Below are 18,755 nucleotides of genomic sequence, written 5' to 3' on the forward strand. Positions count from 1 at the left end.
CTGCTTGGGCTTCCAAAAGAAGAAATGGAAAACAATGTGGATGATAGTAGACGAGGGAGGATGTGAAATTACATACAAACAAGGAATATCGAATGTTTGGGAAAGTACGTTGAAGAGCTCTACCAGAAACAGAATCGCCCAGACAGTCTGAATGTAGAAAAAGAAGACGACGTGCCTGATGATGAGAAAGGATACTATATCCTGAATAAAGAATTTGAGCAAGCACTTAAAAGAAATGAGGAATGGGAAAGCAACGGGCACTGATGAAATTCCTGTTGTACTTATCAAATGCCTGGGAGATGGAAAAAGAGAAATACTGCACTTATGCAATGAAATCTATGAGAAAGGGGATTGGCCACAAGATTTCACGGAGACTGTTTTGGTACCTCTGGAGAAGAAAAGCAATGCCAGAAAATGTTCTGAGTACAGGACAATCAGCTCACTCGGCAAAAATTCTTCTAAGAATTCTGAACAGATGCCTATACTCGAAGGTCAGTGGCGAGTTAAGAGGAAGATCAGTTTGGTTTCAGGAAAGGAAGAGGTACATGGGATGCAATTGGTTTACTGAGGACCATTGGGGAAAGATATTTAGAGAAAGGAAAGGAGGTGTTTGTAGTATTTGTAGACCTGGAGAAATCCTTTGATAGAGTGAATTGGGTTAAACTTTCAGAAATTCTGAAGAAAATTGGTGTAGATTGGAAATAGAGAAGACTTCTGAGCACCATATACGTACATGAAGTAAAGAGTTAAAGTGAGAATAGGATACGAAATGACAGAAGGCTGTGAAATTGGAAGAGGGGTACAACAAGGATGCTGCCTATTGCCTACTTTGTTTAATATCTATTTAGAAGATATAGTGAAAAATTGTTTCCAGGGCACAGGTGGTGTCAAATTGGGAGGAAGAAGAATACACTGCATAAAATTAGCTGATGACATGGCATTATTTCCTGAGGATGAAAGAACCATAAATAGTATGTTAGAAGAGTTAAACAGCAGCTGTGAGCAGTATGGGATGAAGATTAATCTAAACAAGACAAAGGCAATGGTTATAGGATGGAAAGCAAGGAATATTAATGCGAGCGCAAACAGTGAAAGAATCCATCAAGTGGATAGCTTCAAGTACCTTGGATGCACTATAAGCAGTGACATGAGCTGCAACCAAGAAGTGAAAATGAGAATCGTAATAACAAAAGAAGCTTTCAATAGAAGAAGAAATGTTTTTTTGTGGACCCTTGGACATAGGTCTAAGGAAGAGATTAGTGAAATGTTTTGTGTGGAGTGTAGCACTGTACAGGGTGACAAGAAATAACCCATACTAATGTTTGTGATCATACATTTATTAAACCGAAACAATTGAGAAAAACAACACTGAAAAACAATGACATGGGACCTTGGGAACAAGATGTTCAGCCGGTTTCGAAGTGGCCTCCCTGGGAGGCGATACAGAGGTCCAAACGGGCTTTGAAATTTTGGGCGATGGGCCGCAGGTCCTCGGGCGACAATCGGTTCCACTCATGACGCAGCAATTGCTTCAGCGACTCCAAACTGTGGTGGCATTTAGCACATACCCTGGCCTCCAAAATCAACCAGACACTGTAGTCCATTGGGTTGAGATCCGGTGAGTAGGGTGGTCATTCCGTCGATGCGATGAAGTCCGGAAAATGGGTTCTGCACCACGCTTGCGTCATTTTCGCCCTGTGGGCCAGAGCGGAGTCTTGCTGGAATGTCCATTGCATATCGCCGAAGTGCTGCTGGGCCCACGGAAGGACGATGTTCTCGAGAATGTCGCGGCAGTACACTTCTTGGTTGATTTTGACCCCTTGATCCACGAAAACCAGAGGCGTCTTGCCGTTTGCGCAAATTCCACCCCACACCATGACCGACTGTGGATTTTGGCAGTGTTCGACGATGGCTGAGGTACCGGGAGCCTCTGCAGACCAGGTCCTGTCGTTTTGGTGGTTGTGCGTCTGCTCCATGGTGAACAGCTTCTCGTCTGTGAAGAGAATGTGCTCCCATTGCTGACCTGCGGCCCGGCGCTTCAGGGGACAGCTTCTTTTGAGTCGTAGGCGCTTGTTTTCGTCCGTGAGAAGCTGAACTTTTTGGAGCTTGTACGCCTTGAGGTTGAGGTTCTTTCTCACCATTTGCCGCACCGATTCACGGTTGATCCCGATCTCACAGGCGACTTTTCTCATGGAGACCCTCGGATTTCGCTGAACTCGCTTTTTGATGATCTTGCGGTTCTGGGACGTGTTGACGGTAGGCTTTCTTCATCTTCTGGGACGGTCGCCTTCATGGCCGAGCTCCTTCGATCGCCGAACTTGGTCTGAGACTGTCACTTTTGGAACACCCAGCAAACGAACAATTTCACATTGACGCTTTCCTTGACACTACAGTTCCAAAATTGCACTGCATTTGGTTGACATTCTCAAACACACAGAAAGTAATCGTTATGAAGCCGAAACAACAGGTACAGTTTCAAAAGACTATGGAGAATTTAATAACACAACAATTATTTGGCTACGGTACACTACATTCTTGGCAGGCTATGCCAAACTTTGTACGGGTTATTTCTTGTCACCCTGTATATATGGTGCAGAAACCTGGAAGTTGAGAAGAAATGAAGAAAAATGACTCGAAGCTTTTGAAATGTGGAGCGTGTAAAATGGACGAACAAGGTAAGAAACGAAGCCATACTTGGTGAAAAAAGATCTATACTGGAGACCATCAGGAAGAGGAAAAGAAACTGGTTAGGACACTGTCTAAGAAGGACCTGCCTGCTAAGGGATGCCTTGGAGGGAATGGTTGAAGGAGGAAAAGTCCATGTAAGAAAGAGATATCAGCTTATGGATGATATTAAATTAACTGGGTTGTATGCTATTACGAAGCGTAAGGCAGAGAATAGGGAAAGCTGGAGATTGCAGTGAAAAACCTGCCAATTAGGCAGAAAACAATGAATGAATGCAGGTAGCAAGTCATTAACATGTTGTAGAACTCTTTCTCTACTCCACCACTGTAGCTTGCTATGAAGTGCATTAACACTTTGAATAAACACATTTTTAGAGCATGTGCTCTCACTTTGTTCACGATTTTCACAACTTTTATGAAAAACTTTCCACGTGGTACTTGATGAATAATGCAGCAGTAGAAAACAAATTGTTGAAAGCTTCTATCTCTGTAGCATAATGCTACGAGTCCTTCCAACCACCCCCAACATAGTTGGAATGTCATTTCGTGCAAAACCCATATACAGCAATATACTCTGAGGAAATGATTGTTATAAATTTTAACACATGTCATGCAGAATGCATTTTTGGAGAAATGATCTCACAAGCAGAGTACTGCAAAGTCTAGCTTTTGCCTACCCGTGCTTCTTGCTCCGCGAGAACAGGTTTACCTGCTCGCCTGCCCACGGCAACGAGTCGACTTGCGTCTTTACCCAGGTTCCTCGTCTTCAAGGCACACTGCGCTTACAAGGTACCTGGGAATTCAACAAGACCCGGGCACCTGCAAAACCTGCTGGAAGGAAACAGCCCTTCGGCAGCGTGTCGCTCCAGGCGTTTCTTCACCACATGGACAGCTACAGCCAGTGTTGCCTACTTACGTAGCTCCTATATCCTACAAAGTCCTAGGAGGAGCTCTTTGCTCCAAGGAGAATATATATATACCTAGCGATTTCAGTTCATTGTAAGCAGTTTTTATCTTATTGCCAGGAAATGCACGCAATATTACAGCTTCATTTATTTAAATGAATGATCGGGCAAACAAAAACTATTCATCGAAAACTAATTGTTTTTCATTACATGGTGTCTTAACCAGGCACGCAGTGGCGCAACCACAGAGGGCAGGGGGCATTGCTCATTAACTTTCTACGAAAATGAAGTGTAGCGGGGTTGGGCAAGGGGGGGCAATCATTAAAGTACAAAAAAAACTAGGCTAAAGGATACTCAACATGGAATTAGTTTTCATATGTTTCTTGTATTATTCCTTCCAGACAGCAAAGGTCACCTGCAGAGGAGAACGGAGGGGCAATTGCAACCCCTTGATTTCAAATTTTATGAAAGTAGAAATATATTATAGTATATTATACAGTCTCATCAAGTTCAATGCCGTAGCTAGGGGGTAGCTGAGGTTGGCCCTGGGAGCCGAGCGATCTAAGTGAAAAACGTTTTAAAACAGAGAATGCCATGGCGACCCAATGCCAACATTGCTATCAATGTTGGTTTGTTATGAGATTGATTAATTGATTATGTAATGTATTTAAATATGCATTAAAGCAACTTTGAATACCTACACAATTTAGTGTTAACATGTTGCATATGTATTTTCTTATTTTACGTCGCTCCATGTTGCATATGTGAAAAGAAAATATTGTACATGAAAACTTTACATGCCATATGAACATTCGGAATGAATTTATCATGCACCTTCTTCCTTTTAAAAACAGTTTGTGTGCTTATTTTCCATTATTAGCTAATGTGAAATTAAGGTGTTGAAAAAATATTTCAAATCCTTTGTTTCAACACAAATGCATTAGAACCGACTTCTACCCACCCCCTTTTTGCATGATTTATGAGAATAATAATGCCATTGATGTTACTTTATTACTATTATTGTTATTGTTGTTGGCATGTTTATCCAGGTACTTGTCCCTCCAAAAGAAAATTCGTGGTTGTGCCTCTGCAGGCCCGTAGCCAGAATTGATTGGCAGGTTGGGGGTAGGGGGCGCTCATGGGTTATCAGGGAGGGCTTCATAAACCAAGTCCATTTTCAAAGGTTTAATAGTATTATATGAAAGTAAATTATATGTGTGTGTTGTGTGTGTAGCCTAATCATTAAGTTAATATAGGACACAGAAAATCTATAAATATTGCTCAAATACAATATATTTTCAATATCTTCCCATTCATAGCTGAAGCTGAGAGAAAATATTCTAATTACTACCTGCTACTTTGACTTCGGCTCGTAAATCAAATGAAATCATTTTACGCCTATCTGTTCTTTGTATTCGGTGAATTTAACCTTTTGACGCCCAAGCCCTTTTTCAATAGTAAGCCTCGGTTGCCCAAGCCGATTTTGAGCAAAATGCAGAGTTTCAATTAAATGAGTGTAGTTCGGAAGCTAATTGCCCTAGAGAGATGAGTGATATACCGTTGTACGCGGAATGAACCAGAGATTCAGACTATATGATTTTTTTGCAAATTCGGCGTATATGTGGCAGGGGGGAGGGGGCTAACTCTCAAAACGACCTTGACACAGCGTCTCAATCGAGACGCTTGGGCAATAGAGGGTTACTTTTGGGTGTCTCGATCGAGACGCTTGGGCACCTAAAGGTTAATCTTTATCAAGTTTTGAGTAAAATTATATCTGCAGTCTACATTTTTACTCGTTACTGCAAACAAATTTTACAAAGTAGTTTACCAAACTTCAGAAAGGGATGGGGGGGGGGATAACAGCAATGCCCCTGGACCCTGTCTGGCTACGGCTCTGGTGTTCGCAGTAGAACAGTGTGTTGCTCTACTCGCGACCTCGGCGTCGAACGTGACATGTTCCAGTAGTGCCCTGGATTATTGGTTGTTTACGACATATTCTTATGGAGCTTTTACCACGGAAAACCTATTTCAATGTGTGTTGGGGCAAAAGTAGCAAAATTCTTAAATCTCATTTCATTGGCGATGTGGCTTTGAGTTCCCTTTCTAAGTAGTGGAAATCTATTGCAGTTGGCAACACTTGCAGACAGGTGTGCGACCGGTTGAGTTCCTACTCAAAGCAACTACGTCATGCAGAAGGAGGGGCCTGCAGTTGATGGAAAGAACGAACTGACACCTACTAGGTATCGTAAGACTGCGGGTACCCGGCGGGTCTACAATGCCTGCCAGGAACGATCTGGGCAGGTGGGCAGACAAGCTGCTCAAGCGAGGGTGTTGCGCAGGTTGCATGGCATTTTAGGAGCGATGTTTCGTGAATGGGTCTGCTCCAGGTCTTGTGCAGGTCTCTGCTCACAAGCTTCTTTTTTATTTCAAAATCACTAAAAATCATCTTAAAAAAATAACCAATTTAGTAGTATCGATCAGAAGCATGAAACATATCATTGCCGTTATTATTTATGTAAGCAGGTAAGTGGTGAGAAAGTTTAAAACTTTTGCTGCTCCTCGTATATTGTACATTTGTACTGATATGAACTTTTGTTTCTTTTTTTTTCTCTTCAATATCATGTGAGGACAACATATGAATGATATCAAAATGTTGGGAGGAGGCTTTGGGTGATTGTCATCGGTTTTAACCATCTCTAGACATAAAAACAAAACCTTGCTCCACAATCGATAAAACTCTTCCTTTGTTTTCTCCATTTGTGTCCACATAGTGAAGCAAAAATTCCTAGCCTGAGCAATCCAAAATTGATCACGAGATGTCATATTAGATAGATGGAATCACAAATTGCAGCTACAACTATTGGAAATGAGCTCACAATCAACGGTTAGGCAATTCCTGATCTAAACAAAATAAAACTTGAGTGAAATGAGTATTATTTTGCATTTCCTCTTATTTTTTGTCACTTTTGTCCAATTGCAACAAAGAGGATAAATGATTATTAGATGAAATTGATGCAGGGACACACACAAAAAACACCCAGGCCAGGACTCTAACCTGGGAACTTCAGATTTGTAATCTCAAGGTGTCTACAAAAATAACAAATCCAAAATTCTTAACCCTGTCATGACTTTCCTTGACCTTTCTTTGCTATTTCTTGATACTTTTCCCTCTTCATAAACATTTATTTATCCCCCCCTACTACGGTATAGTTGGAAATTAAGAAAATAGATATTTTTAATCAAGATGGAAACTGAAGCTATACTATACCAAAAGATTTAGACTTGCTTTAATTACTTACGTGAAATTTAGAAGATTTCGCACTTCCGCATTGCACAATTTAATGGTTAAATCCTATTAATTTCGAAGATCCACTGTCTTCATTCACAAAAGGGTACGGTGTTTGAAGCGGAGATGGTACCGCGTCACTGCATTGTTTTGTTCCCGGGTGACGGTAGTTGCGATTTCTCCCGTTCAGCCATGCCCCAACCCCCAACTGGCAACAGGAAGCAGATGATGCAAACCAAGATGCGTGCGCTAGCGCCGTCGAACGGGAGAAATCGCAACTACCGCCACCTGGGAACAAACAATGCAGTGACGTGGTACCATCTCCGCTTCAAACGCCGTACCCTTTTGTGAATGAAGACAGTGGATCTTCGAAATTAATAGGATTTAACCATTAAATTGTGCAATGCAGAAGTGCGAAATCTTCTAAATTTCACGTAAGTAATTTTAAACCGCGTTTACCGCAACCGTCATGAATTGCTTTAATTATTAATGAATGCAAAAATTAATGCATCAGACTTATTCCTGGATGGGGAATGGCCACATTACTATATTTGATATTTTTACAAAACTTCATCCATACAAGAAAGTTATTCTTAAGAAACAAAGTGAACAAATCTTAACCACAACTCAATACAATTTTAGATTTGCACATATTCAATTTTTTCAAATCCCAGTACTACATTTATATGATGTAAATTCACTATACTGTAAAATATAGTAAAAATTCTTGACCACATGCATAATTTCTAGTCTTTCTTGACAAAACTGTCAATTCCTTGACTGGTTGACACCCTGAATCTGGGCATGATTCTTGCACAACAAATATAAAAAGTACAGGATTCCTTTTTAAAATGTAACGGTTAGGAATATCAGAAAACTGTTAACAACATGGGCAATGTGAACTATGAAAGGCATGGTCTGGAAAACAGGCATAAAATGTTGAATCACTTTGACTAGCAAGAGTGCATTGGTGCATCTTCAGTTACTTTTAGGCTACTGTGAGGAAGCCCAATTTTGATAGTGGCTATTTTCACACATCCTTAAGCACACAAAATTAAGTCATGCTGTATGAACTAGGGGGGGCTATATATATATATATTTAGATATATTAATATTGATATAAATTATGCCATGCAATAGATTTTTTTTACATTAAGAGTTGAAGTCAATTATCAGTAGAGATGTATTAACTAGAATGAGTGAATACCCATACTCTTTCAAATTACCACCAAAGTTTCAAAATTGTAACAATTAAAAAAGTTATCCAAAATATTAGTTGGTGAGTATTCCACTCTAATTATAGGCATCAATTTAACAGACTTTTGTTTCAAAATACTCAAGAATTGTATCAGAATGTTAAAATACCAATTAAGTAATCTCAAAACACAGTTTCTCATACAATATTGGTACCAAAAAAAATATGAAATTTCAAATTTTGTATAATTTCCAGAACAATGAAACAGTGTGAAAGTGTTGTGCTACATTTTTGTAGACACTGCAAAACACCAAAATGCTGGAGTACCAGCTGGTACGTATTGGCTGAAACCGATACATCTACAGGATTGGTTCACCCTAGCTTTAACCAATAATTTTACTTTGAATGTTTGGTACAATTTCTTTTTTCAAATTAATAACTTACTGACTACAAAATGCTCCTTTCAAAGCAATGCAATTTAAAATGTATATACATTAACTAAAATCCATAACTCAATGAAACTTGTGAAACATGCAACACATACCCTTCAGGAGTATGATTGATTGGTTGTGGCTCTGTATTAATTGCTGGAAGTTTTGGTGGTGCACTTCTCTTCTTCCATATAGGCAACCTATAACGCACAAAATATAGGAAGCATAAATTCCAGGAAAATAAAATACACACATCAAAAAAAGTTTGGAAACACCCACAGTACCGGGTATTAAGATAAAGAAAACTAGGTATAGATATCATGAAAAATGAATAGCGTATTTGTGGAAACCTTTGACAACAGTACAGTGAAATGACATGATATTCCCAGTCAAGTGACAGACGAAAAAACAAAGTATGCCATTATGGCGAACAAAAAGAGACAGCACATGACCTGATCTGTGCAAAGCACATGGTCCATCTCAGTAGTGAGTAACGCCTCCTCGTACACACGTCTCAGGTCATTCACACGTCATGACATACCATCGATGAGGCTGTCAATGAACTCTTGGTCCATCCTATCTGACTCTTCTTCTGCACTCATCGGAGGTCGTTCAGTGAGGGAGGTGGTACACGCTTCCAGACAGCCCCTTTCAGCTTGTCCCATACATGTTCGATGGGGTTGATGTCTGGGGAAAATGGAGGCCAGTCCATTCGAGCGATACCTGCATTGTCGATGAACGCTCCTACAATCCGCAGCCTGACAACGAGCATTGTCATTCTGCAACACGAAAGCATCTCCCACAGCAGTACGAAAAGGTGCAACAAAACGTTCCAAAATACAGTCCCGATATGTGACAGCATTCATAGACCCTTGGGCAGCAACCAGTGGCGTACGACGTCCAATCATGATACCACACCCAAAACATGACTGAGCCACCTCCCAGTTGATGCCGCTCCACCACATACAGAGTTCTAGCAATGCTACCTGACTCTTGCCACACACGTATTCGTCCATTATCAAGTCTCAAACACAGGCAGCATTCATGAGTAAAGAGAACACTGGACCATCGCTGAATGTTGCAGTCGTGGTGTTGTTGAGCCCACTGATATTGCACACTACGGCGTGTCCTGGTTAATGGTTGTGCTCTCCAAGGACGTCGTTCATGCAACCGTGCATTATGGAGCTGATTGCAAATGGTTTGTTGGGACATGTGTACACTTGTAGCTCCAAAGATGTCATTTCTGAGGTCTGCAGCAGTGCGTTCAAGGTTTCTCCAGGCAAGAATTCGGACATAGCGGTCCTGTGCTAGGGTGGACGAATGGAGACTATCACTGCGAGGACGATCGACGACGCCTCCAGTCTCCACATATAGTTTCCATGTTTTGGACACAGCATTTTTCTACCCAGGCAGGTGTGTTTCACTCACTGCAACACACGGAAACACAATGCATCTTACCATACTGACAGCTCGGAGTGGTTGTGATTTGCACTAAACTCACCCACGGTGGTGCTATTTCTGTCTGCTCTGCTGGTAACATCTCAACTGACATCTACCATGAGTCACATGCAAGTCACCGTTCCATATTTCACTGGTCAACTGGGGTGTTTCCAAACTTTTTTTGATGTGTGTAGTAGGCACTCCATTATCTTTCCAGAATTTTGGGATGGGATAGATTAATCTGTACTCCATCAGTATCGATGAAATGTTTCATAATTTTACCAATTTCATTTTTACGTAAATATAAATTCAATTCTCATAATTTTACCAATTTCATTTTCACATAACTATAATTTAATTGAGTTTTTGTAAAAAAGTCCAAATACAGTGAGACCTCAATTTTACTTTTTACTGGAGCAAGCTGAAAAACTTAAAATGAAGGAAAATGTCAAATTGAGGAAAACTTTATAACATTTTGCTATGTTCGGACCATTAACATTGTAATGTATAATTTGGGAAGAGGTAAAATATTTTTTTATTTCTAAAATAAACCTCATTTAAGTCGTCTAGTTACATTAATTAGGCAGAAAGCAGAGAAATGAACCATTCATGTTCTTTCTGGAACACTGGCAATGTTATGTATATTGATATAATATTGGTACTGTATTGACAAAGGTTAAAATCGTATGTCAATGCATCACCAATATGAAATTTTGACTGATACGGTGGAAACCCTCTTAACCGGCCTCAGTTCAACCAGTTATCGGTGTAACCAACAGAACAGCTCAGATCAGCTGAGGAAGCGACTCATACGTAGAGGCACATATTTTTGGTAAATAAAAAAAACATTTCGGTACAAAAACAAAGTCCAATTCGGGTTCAAAATCAGTAAATAAAATAATATTTCACCGTTATAGTGGTGAAAAAGCAGTATGAGTCATTCCATGTGTGATGGACTTTTCCCAGCGTCCACCCCAAGGTTTATTTATTTTGTTTAATTTTTTCTTACGTTGGAAAGTTAGCGTGGGTCGTGGGAACTCTCATGGACGTCACCCCTATTTTTGACCACCTTCTTCGCACAGCATGGTGCTGTCACAGTCATCTCCTGGTTAGAATATTTCGTCCGCAGGCAGAGATCACATGCATTCACGTGCTTCTTGATGCTTGCTCTCATCTTCTTCCAAGTGAAGAATTCGGAGATTGCAACGTGAGTTTTCTGTTGTCCGTAGTGGCCTCTCTTGTGATAAAAATCCATTATGCCATCCGTTAGGCACTTCCGAATGCAAATCTTGAACACTCCGTTTTCCTTTTTGCACAAGATGAACGATAATTTTCCTCTCTCTCCTCTTCTTGGTGTCCCTCTAGGGATCGAACTATTGGCCCTAGCACTTCGTCTTCTCGTTGCAGCTTCAGAAGGTCCTGCATCCTCCTTTTCAGATCCTCTGGAGGCCTGAAATGTATGGCCGCTATGACCTCACACGGTTCCTTTGTTCCACCGCTTTCCTCCATCTTCCCACTGCTAGGATACCGAGATAGATGATCAGCGAGGTTAGTGTTGCCCTTTATGTACTCAATAGTAAAGTCAAATGACTGAAGTAGCAGTAACCACCTGGCTATCTTCGGATTCGTGAGGCGGCACGTAAAGAGAAATTTCAGTGCCTTGTGGTCTGTGCGAATCACAAACCGCGCTCCATTCAGGTACACCAAATTCTTTTGTATGCCGTATAAGATGGCGGTGAGCTCCTTCTCCGTGATGCTGTACATCTTCTCACAGTCGCTTAACACTCTACTGTGGCACGTTATAACTCGTACATCACCTTCTTTAAGCTGGTACAGTATCGCACAGATAGCTTTGTCACTCGCGTCTGTTTCCAGATAAAATGTACTTTCTGGATCTGGGTGGTGCAACATTACCTCTTCTCCAAACGTCTCTTTGATCTTCGTGAACGCCTCTTCGTGCCTTTGTGACCACTTGAACGAGGTTCCCTTCTTCAACAATTCTAACAGCGGCGAGATAAGCTTGGCGTGCCTCACATGGAATATTCTGTAATAGTTAAGGTGACCCAGAAACGAGCGAAGCTGTCTGACGTTCTTCGGTCTGGGAAAATCTAGAAAAAAGCTGCAGCTGCTAGAAAGAAACATCACGACAAAGGACACTTGACAACATTCAACGAAGGAGACTATGTTCTAAAAAGGTCCTTTGCGACCTAAAATGTAGACAAAGGGATCTACAGAAAATTCGTGCATCTCTTTTAAGGCCCGTTCGTGGTGGTGAAGGAAGTAGGGCCCAATGCGTACCTCTTGTCCAATCCACGAAGCAACAAGGAGATTGGTGTTTACAACACCACCAACCTACGCCGGTACACTGCAACACTGGAATAGTACAGTGAGGCTGATGATGGAATTTAAATGTAATTTAGTGATTTTAATGTTTTTCTATTGTATTATTAGTATTATTATTATTGTCGTTATTATTATTAACAGTAATTCTCATTATTATCATCATTAGTGCTTTTATAATTGTAATGTGCATCATGTTTAAAGTGCCAATTGTAAATAATAATGAAAAAGTTTCGCCAGCAATTGCTGAAAAGAAAAGGGAAGAAGATTTTATTGTATATATTTTTCGTAATATTGGAAAAAGGAAGAAGTATCAGGTATTTATGACCGTGCGGCTAACAAGAGGGGTCCTTTTGTAGCAAAGGAAATGGTCGACCAGCTGTGGGAAGGAATCCTTGGCTGAAGGTCGCTGGCGAATGAATGAGTGACCGCAGGTCCTTCGAGACTCTTCCAGGGACAGTTTGAAAGAAAAGAAAGTTGAAAGACCTCTTCCGAATTCAGAAGGGAATCTTTATTTTTTTATGTACTTGTGTATTCTTTGTATTTGTGAATATTTAAACTTCTTGTATTTCTATTTTTTTTATGGTTACATGTATAAATTTATTTTCTTGTAGTTTACGGTTATTACAAGCATAAGAAAACAGTTTTTCTTTGTGACGTTTCAGGAGAACACACGCTCCTTTCATCAGACATTTATTTTCATTTTGACTAAAGATACAGTTATAACAATGGTTAGTAATTTTTAAACAAAAAGAATCCGTTATATAATGGACGTTGTCAATGTTACATTGTTGTAATATAGCAACTTAACTGTGAAAAAAAAAAAAAAAAAAAAAGCAGTCTGTTGTATTTTTATTTGAGATTTTTTAAATTATGAATCCCAAATATCATCAGGTAATTCAAATTCATCATTGTTTTCACACAGTCTCTTGATGTTTTCTGTTACATTAAATTTCAAAGATGGTGGCTTACTCCATTTGTGAAAAAGAAAACTCCATACTGGATCTACATTACCATTTTCATTATTTAATTTATTCCAGTGTTCTTCTGCAATGAACGAAGCTTCCCAGACATTCAACTCTGTGTTTCCCGTTAATCTTTTTAAAAACCCTTCTCTTTTTAATCAAATGTTTCTCTTCGATGATATGAGTTGACAAACCTGTTCTTGGGTTTAGATTTATAATGTCCAAATCGTGTTCGTGCCATCTTATTGCCATTTTCCTTGCTGTTTGTCCCACATAATCCTTTGAACATGAACAACTTATATTATATATTCCTGTGGTTTCCGCATCTGGTAGAGAGTTTCTCATTTTGAATTCATTAAATGTACATTCCAAACTTCTTGGTGATTTAAAAACAATTTTGAAATCAAAACTTCTGAAAATTTTTGCAATTTTATGTGAGAATCCCTTGTGGAATGGAATGCACACAAATTTCTTTTCAACAGATTTTTCATCTTTGTCTGTATCTCTCTTTTCCTTTAGTTTTCTTGCTACTTGTTTTTTGATTTGGTTTATTCTGTTAGTGTGAAAGCCATTTTCTTTTGCTATACTAAAAAGCCTTTCTTCTTCATTTTTGATATCCTCATTATTAGAACATAGTCTTTGTGCTCTCAGGAAAAAATTTAAACTACAAGAAAATAATTCTATAATGCAAGCAATGCGTACATACAAGAAAAACTATGTATAAATTTATTTCATGTTTCCGTATATTGTCTATTCATAATGATGTTATATCTTGTAAGTTCACCCCAGTAAATATTTGCATTTTTTTTGGCATACTGTGAGGGGGTGAACAGCCATATGCCCCAAATAATTTATTGTATAGAATATTCAGATTTTCATCGTGATTAATCCGAAGGGGGGGGGGGGGTTCTGTGATGGACTTTTCCCAGCGTCCACCCCAAGGTTTATTTTTTTTGTTTATTTCTTTCTTACGTTGGAAAGTTAGCGCGGGTCGTGGGAACTCTCATGGACGTCACCCCTATTTTTGACCACCTTCTTCGCACAGCATGGTGCTGTCACAGTTACGTGAACTTACCACCATGCGACTTTCACGGCCGAGGGACAGAATGCAGCAGCTAGTCTAGAAAGCTGAAAAAAATGTAACAATAGAGCTAGCTCTCCCCAACAAAATGCGCGTCTGGACGTCAGTGTTGCCAGGCATGTCAAAATTTCACCGGCATAAATATGTAAAGGTATCACTTTGTCTTTTCCTCTTTCAACTTTCTAAATCTAGTGATTTTCTTCCATGCTAGATGGCTCCACACCCTCCATTCTAGTCTCTTCCGATTCGAGTCGCACCATATTTTCAGACATTCTCACGTCAAGCCTTTTCTCTGTCTATCTGTGCGACCATATTTTTGTCTCTCGAATATTTACAAGCCTGTCACCATTTCGAAAGCATCCCTTGCGTGTAAATTTCAGAATTAAGCTCAAAGGAGAACTATTTACCTTCATAAATTTCGAATCTAGGCATGTTTCTGTCCACTTTAGTAAAAGGGTGAGATATATATAACGCTGTAAACTTGCGAGGTCACACACCCTCCATGTTCATTGTCAGTAGTGCATAATGGAGAAGAAAGTGCAAGCTTCTGATTGGTCAGGGGCGCACAATAGTGCAAAATAGTGTTTCCAGGAGTGTGGAGAGTCCTGGGACAGACAGTCTAAGTTTTAACGGTGAAGAAGTAAGGAGACAAAGTGGTCGCTCTCGAAAAGTTATTTGATTCTTTGCCTTGTACGCATATGAGAGCAGTGCGGATCTGTTGACGCTCGGGTGTGTGAACACGCAAGTGTTAAAACAGCGCCAAGTACGAACTGTGTGCAGTGCTGATTTGTTGACGCTCGGACATGTGAACGGGAAAGTGTTGAAGCGCCGTCAAAGTACGGCGAGTCCAACGTTAAGATGCCTGCAGAACAGCTTATACAGTAATCACGCGTGCTGAAATGGACTGAACCGGAGACGACCAAGGAACCCACCAGTGGTTCTGGCTGCCATACAGAAGGACTGCTATCATTTCATCTATTACCCCCCCCCCCCATCCATATCTCTTCAAACGTGACGTCAGGACCATATTAGAAGACTGGGCCCCAACGATGAACTCAGTGCCCGCTTATATATATATATTTTTCTTTCTAATGTGCATCGGCAGACAAGGTAATGTGCAAACTGTAGTGTACGTGTACTGCATGCATTATGTAATTGGCCAATAATTTCAACTCTTCATTGCTAATTTAGTTTGGGACAGTGTCTGTAAAGTTTATAAATATGTTTATAGGTCTTGATTCTTGGATCAGTTTTGTTTCATGCCTCAGTTAGCTAAAATAATATAAATTAAAATTATCAAAATAATAATGGTTGTGTTTGCATCTCGATTTACCTGCTCATGTTAAGTTTCACCTACATATGTTGTGTTACAAGGAGCCAGTTGAGGTTGTATGTGTAGCTAGCCGTGGATTTAATTTTTGATTTGTTTTGTTTTGTGGCCCAACTGGTTCCCGGAGGCACTGTTGCCTTCATGATGTGGTGGCTCCCTATTTCTACCGGTAGGCAGTCATTACACATGTTAAATCAACACAGCCCCCAACCTGACCATCTCAGATAACTGAAATAGCCTGAAACATTGCTACACTGAATCACAATTTTCCACTTGGTGCAGTAAAGCAGAAATACAGGTCAGACACCCTAACCTACCACAATCAACCCAGCCGCAATCAACCCCCAGCGAACAATATAAATGGTTTGCCTTCCCCTACCATCCCACCACTTCCAACCGCATAGCCAAAGCCCTTCTCCCATATGGCATCAAAGTAGCGCACAAACCTAATTACAAAATAACTGATAAACTGAACAAGCACAAATGGTACTTCCTCTCCCCCCATGACAACCCAGGTGTATACGATGCAGAGTGTGAATGCAAGGCTCATTACATCGGCAGGTCCATCAGATCTGTCAATGAGAGAATCAAACAGCACCTAGCAGATGTGAAAAAAGCCCAACCCACTACCGGTCTTGCTAAACATATCGAATACAATAGCCATAAAATTCAGAAGGTTCGGGTCAAACACACTGCCCACATGCTCATAGACACCAAAATCAAGTAAACGCATGCCATAATGCACTTCCCGCACGAACTAAACATCGATAGCGGGCAAGCGTACCACACTTGGATTCCCCTACTACAGCAGTTATCACCTGGAAATAGCAGACACACCAGTGGCGTAACGTGATTGTATGAAAGGTGTAAGACTTAATTAGATAAACCTGACCTGAATATTGGATAAAGAAAACCCAAAGATATTTTAACTAAATAGAATCTATTTGAATCTGAGTCATGTATGGGCATACTCAATTTCAAACACAAAATGCACACACACTATGTTAACAATATTAGCATATGTATTACGTAATGAAAATTCTCATTTATTCTGTAACTGGATCCGACAAATTTCGCATTCAGCTTAGTTAAGGACACAAACCCTTCTTCTGGAAAGGTCATGTGATACTTTTATTCTTCTTATTCTTTTTCTTTCACTAAAAAAACATTTGTGCGAAATGCGTAGGATACAATTTGCAAATGCATTCGAGAATATACTCATTATCATGGTTACGATATTTGCGCACATTTTGAAAAGTATATCAAGCAACTTAGTGAAAGGAAAAGGTAAAAAAAAAAAAAAAATCTGTAAATCACAACGCTAAGTATTACGCGTATGCTTTTAACATTAGGGCAACTGGGATGCACGTGCCTAACTTTGCGGGCGCTACCGGATCTAGGATTGCCAGACATTCCTCTTTTATCTTTAACTTCGCTGCTTCTAATGAAGGTAATATCCAACATTATACCATCTCTTTGTTAACTTAATAGTTAGTTTACACGACACCCGTTTTGTTAGCTACACCTCCCGTCAAGCATTGTTGAAACAACACGGGAGTCGATTTTCTTGGTTCTCTTCGGACCGTGGCAAACATGAGTCAGACGCAGCGGGGACAGAAATTCTCGCCAGTTAGCACCCACTGTAATGAGTCTTACAGTGCCTGAGTCATTGGTTGAGAAGATACTACGCGAGCAAACATACTCGCTATGGGCGAGTCCAAATCATTTCTTCCATTCACCCGCACGTAAGTCCTCTCAAGAAGCCTTGCAGAGAAACAACTCGAATCAAAACAAGTCCTCAATTGTTTCGTTAAAAGTTCTACTTGCAGTCTGATATTGCTATGTGCGTTCAAGCGATAAATATGGGAATTAAATAAGTTTTCTTCAATAATTTCAACTTGTAAGGTGGACTTACAAGCCTTACGTGGGCACTACGCCGCTGAGACACACCAAGACGCACAGTGCACCTAGCGGCAGCCAGAGAACTACGAACAAAAGACACACGCCAAGCAACAGTGCAGCAAGTTCCAACGAGGATGGTGGCAGTGGCCACTGAAATTAATCGAAAAAGAAGAAAAAACAGCTTCGCTGATAAAAGTGAGTACTAGTTTCTCCATATTTATATACTACCGCGTCTCTCTTTTCCCAGTTATGAAGCACATTTAAGTTGTTACCAGAATACTAAGTTTATCCCTGTATAAAGGGGTCCATTTCAGCTTCTCAAATATTTATAGCAGAATTAATCAATTTTCTGTGAAAAACTCTCAGAATAATTCAGACTTCAGAAAGTGTCGTGTCGGTAAATAAACTCTAAATTTCGTGTTTAAGAGTCTATTTCACATTTTGCAGTTAATTTCGCATTATTTGATGACAAAACAGGGTGAGAAAATGCACCTCACACCTTTCAGAAACATGAAAAATTAACATTACAATGGTTTTTTTCACATTTAGTGTTTTCGTCAAAAACGAAATATGCATGCCTCTACTCATACAGCACCTGTCGTAATGTACTTCTTACTAGCCTTCAGTTTTTTTGGTTAAATTCTCTATTCAGTTGAGCAGTGGACATATTGTTGTGCGGACATTGTTATTGTTGAGTACTTATGGTTATTTTTACTCACTTACTGTACAGTCACAGAGTAAAATAAAAGTACAGTAATACAGCTATAAAAGATTGTTTAGTTTAAAGCTATATTCTGTACAGTGATACAATAGTCTTCTGTACTTTTTTTTCTGCTCATCTTGTGAAGTGATGTAGTGTGGTTAAGAGGGTGCACACTGTACTGATAAAGGACAGACATAAAATTTCAAATTGTTTATTGACCTCCTTAATAAATGTAACAAAATGGCGCAATATTTGTAAGATATTTATACCTATATTGGGCTGGTAAGATTATCAGTAATTTTACCGATAAATAGATACACCAATATGACTATATCGGTCAATCAAGATAGAGTACCGATTACACAATCTGTCCAATCCCTAGTATAAATTGCTTGTACTTCTAACCACTGTACTTGCATTGTATCGAAAGATATCTGTTTCGCGATTACGTGGATAGGTAATTTACTCTGACAAGCTACCTTTTCATTTCTG

At 39.8% G+C, this 18,755-nt stretch overlaps 1 protein-coding gene across 3 annotated transcripts in view; it reads right to left on the bottom strand.

Moving 5' to 3' along the window:
- Cp190 (centrosome-associated zinc finger protein CP190) overlaps positions 1-18,755 on the bottom strand; it is a 67,997-nt gene that overhangs the window by 10,776 nt on the left and 38,466 nt on the right. For all 3 annotated transcript variants that reach the window (XM_083118399.1, XM_083118401.1, XM_083118402.1), the window contains exon 6: positions 8,616-8,702. In XM_083118399.1, coding sequence (XP_082974525.1) covers positions 8,616-8,702 — 87 coding nt within the window. The remainder of the gene's footprint in view (positions 1-8,615; positions 8,703-18,755) is intronic.

Source organism: Lepisma saccharinum, chromosome 3 (assembly GCF_977018435.1).
Source record: "Lepisma saccharinum chromosome 3, izLepSacc3.1, whole genome shotgun sequence".
Classification (NCBI taxonomy): Eukaryota; Metazoa; Arthropoda; class Insecta; order Zygentoma; family Lepismatidae; genus Lepisma; species Lepisma saccharinum.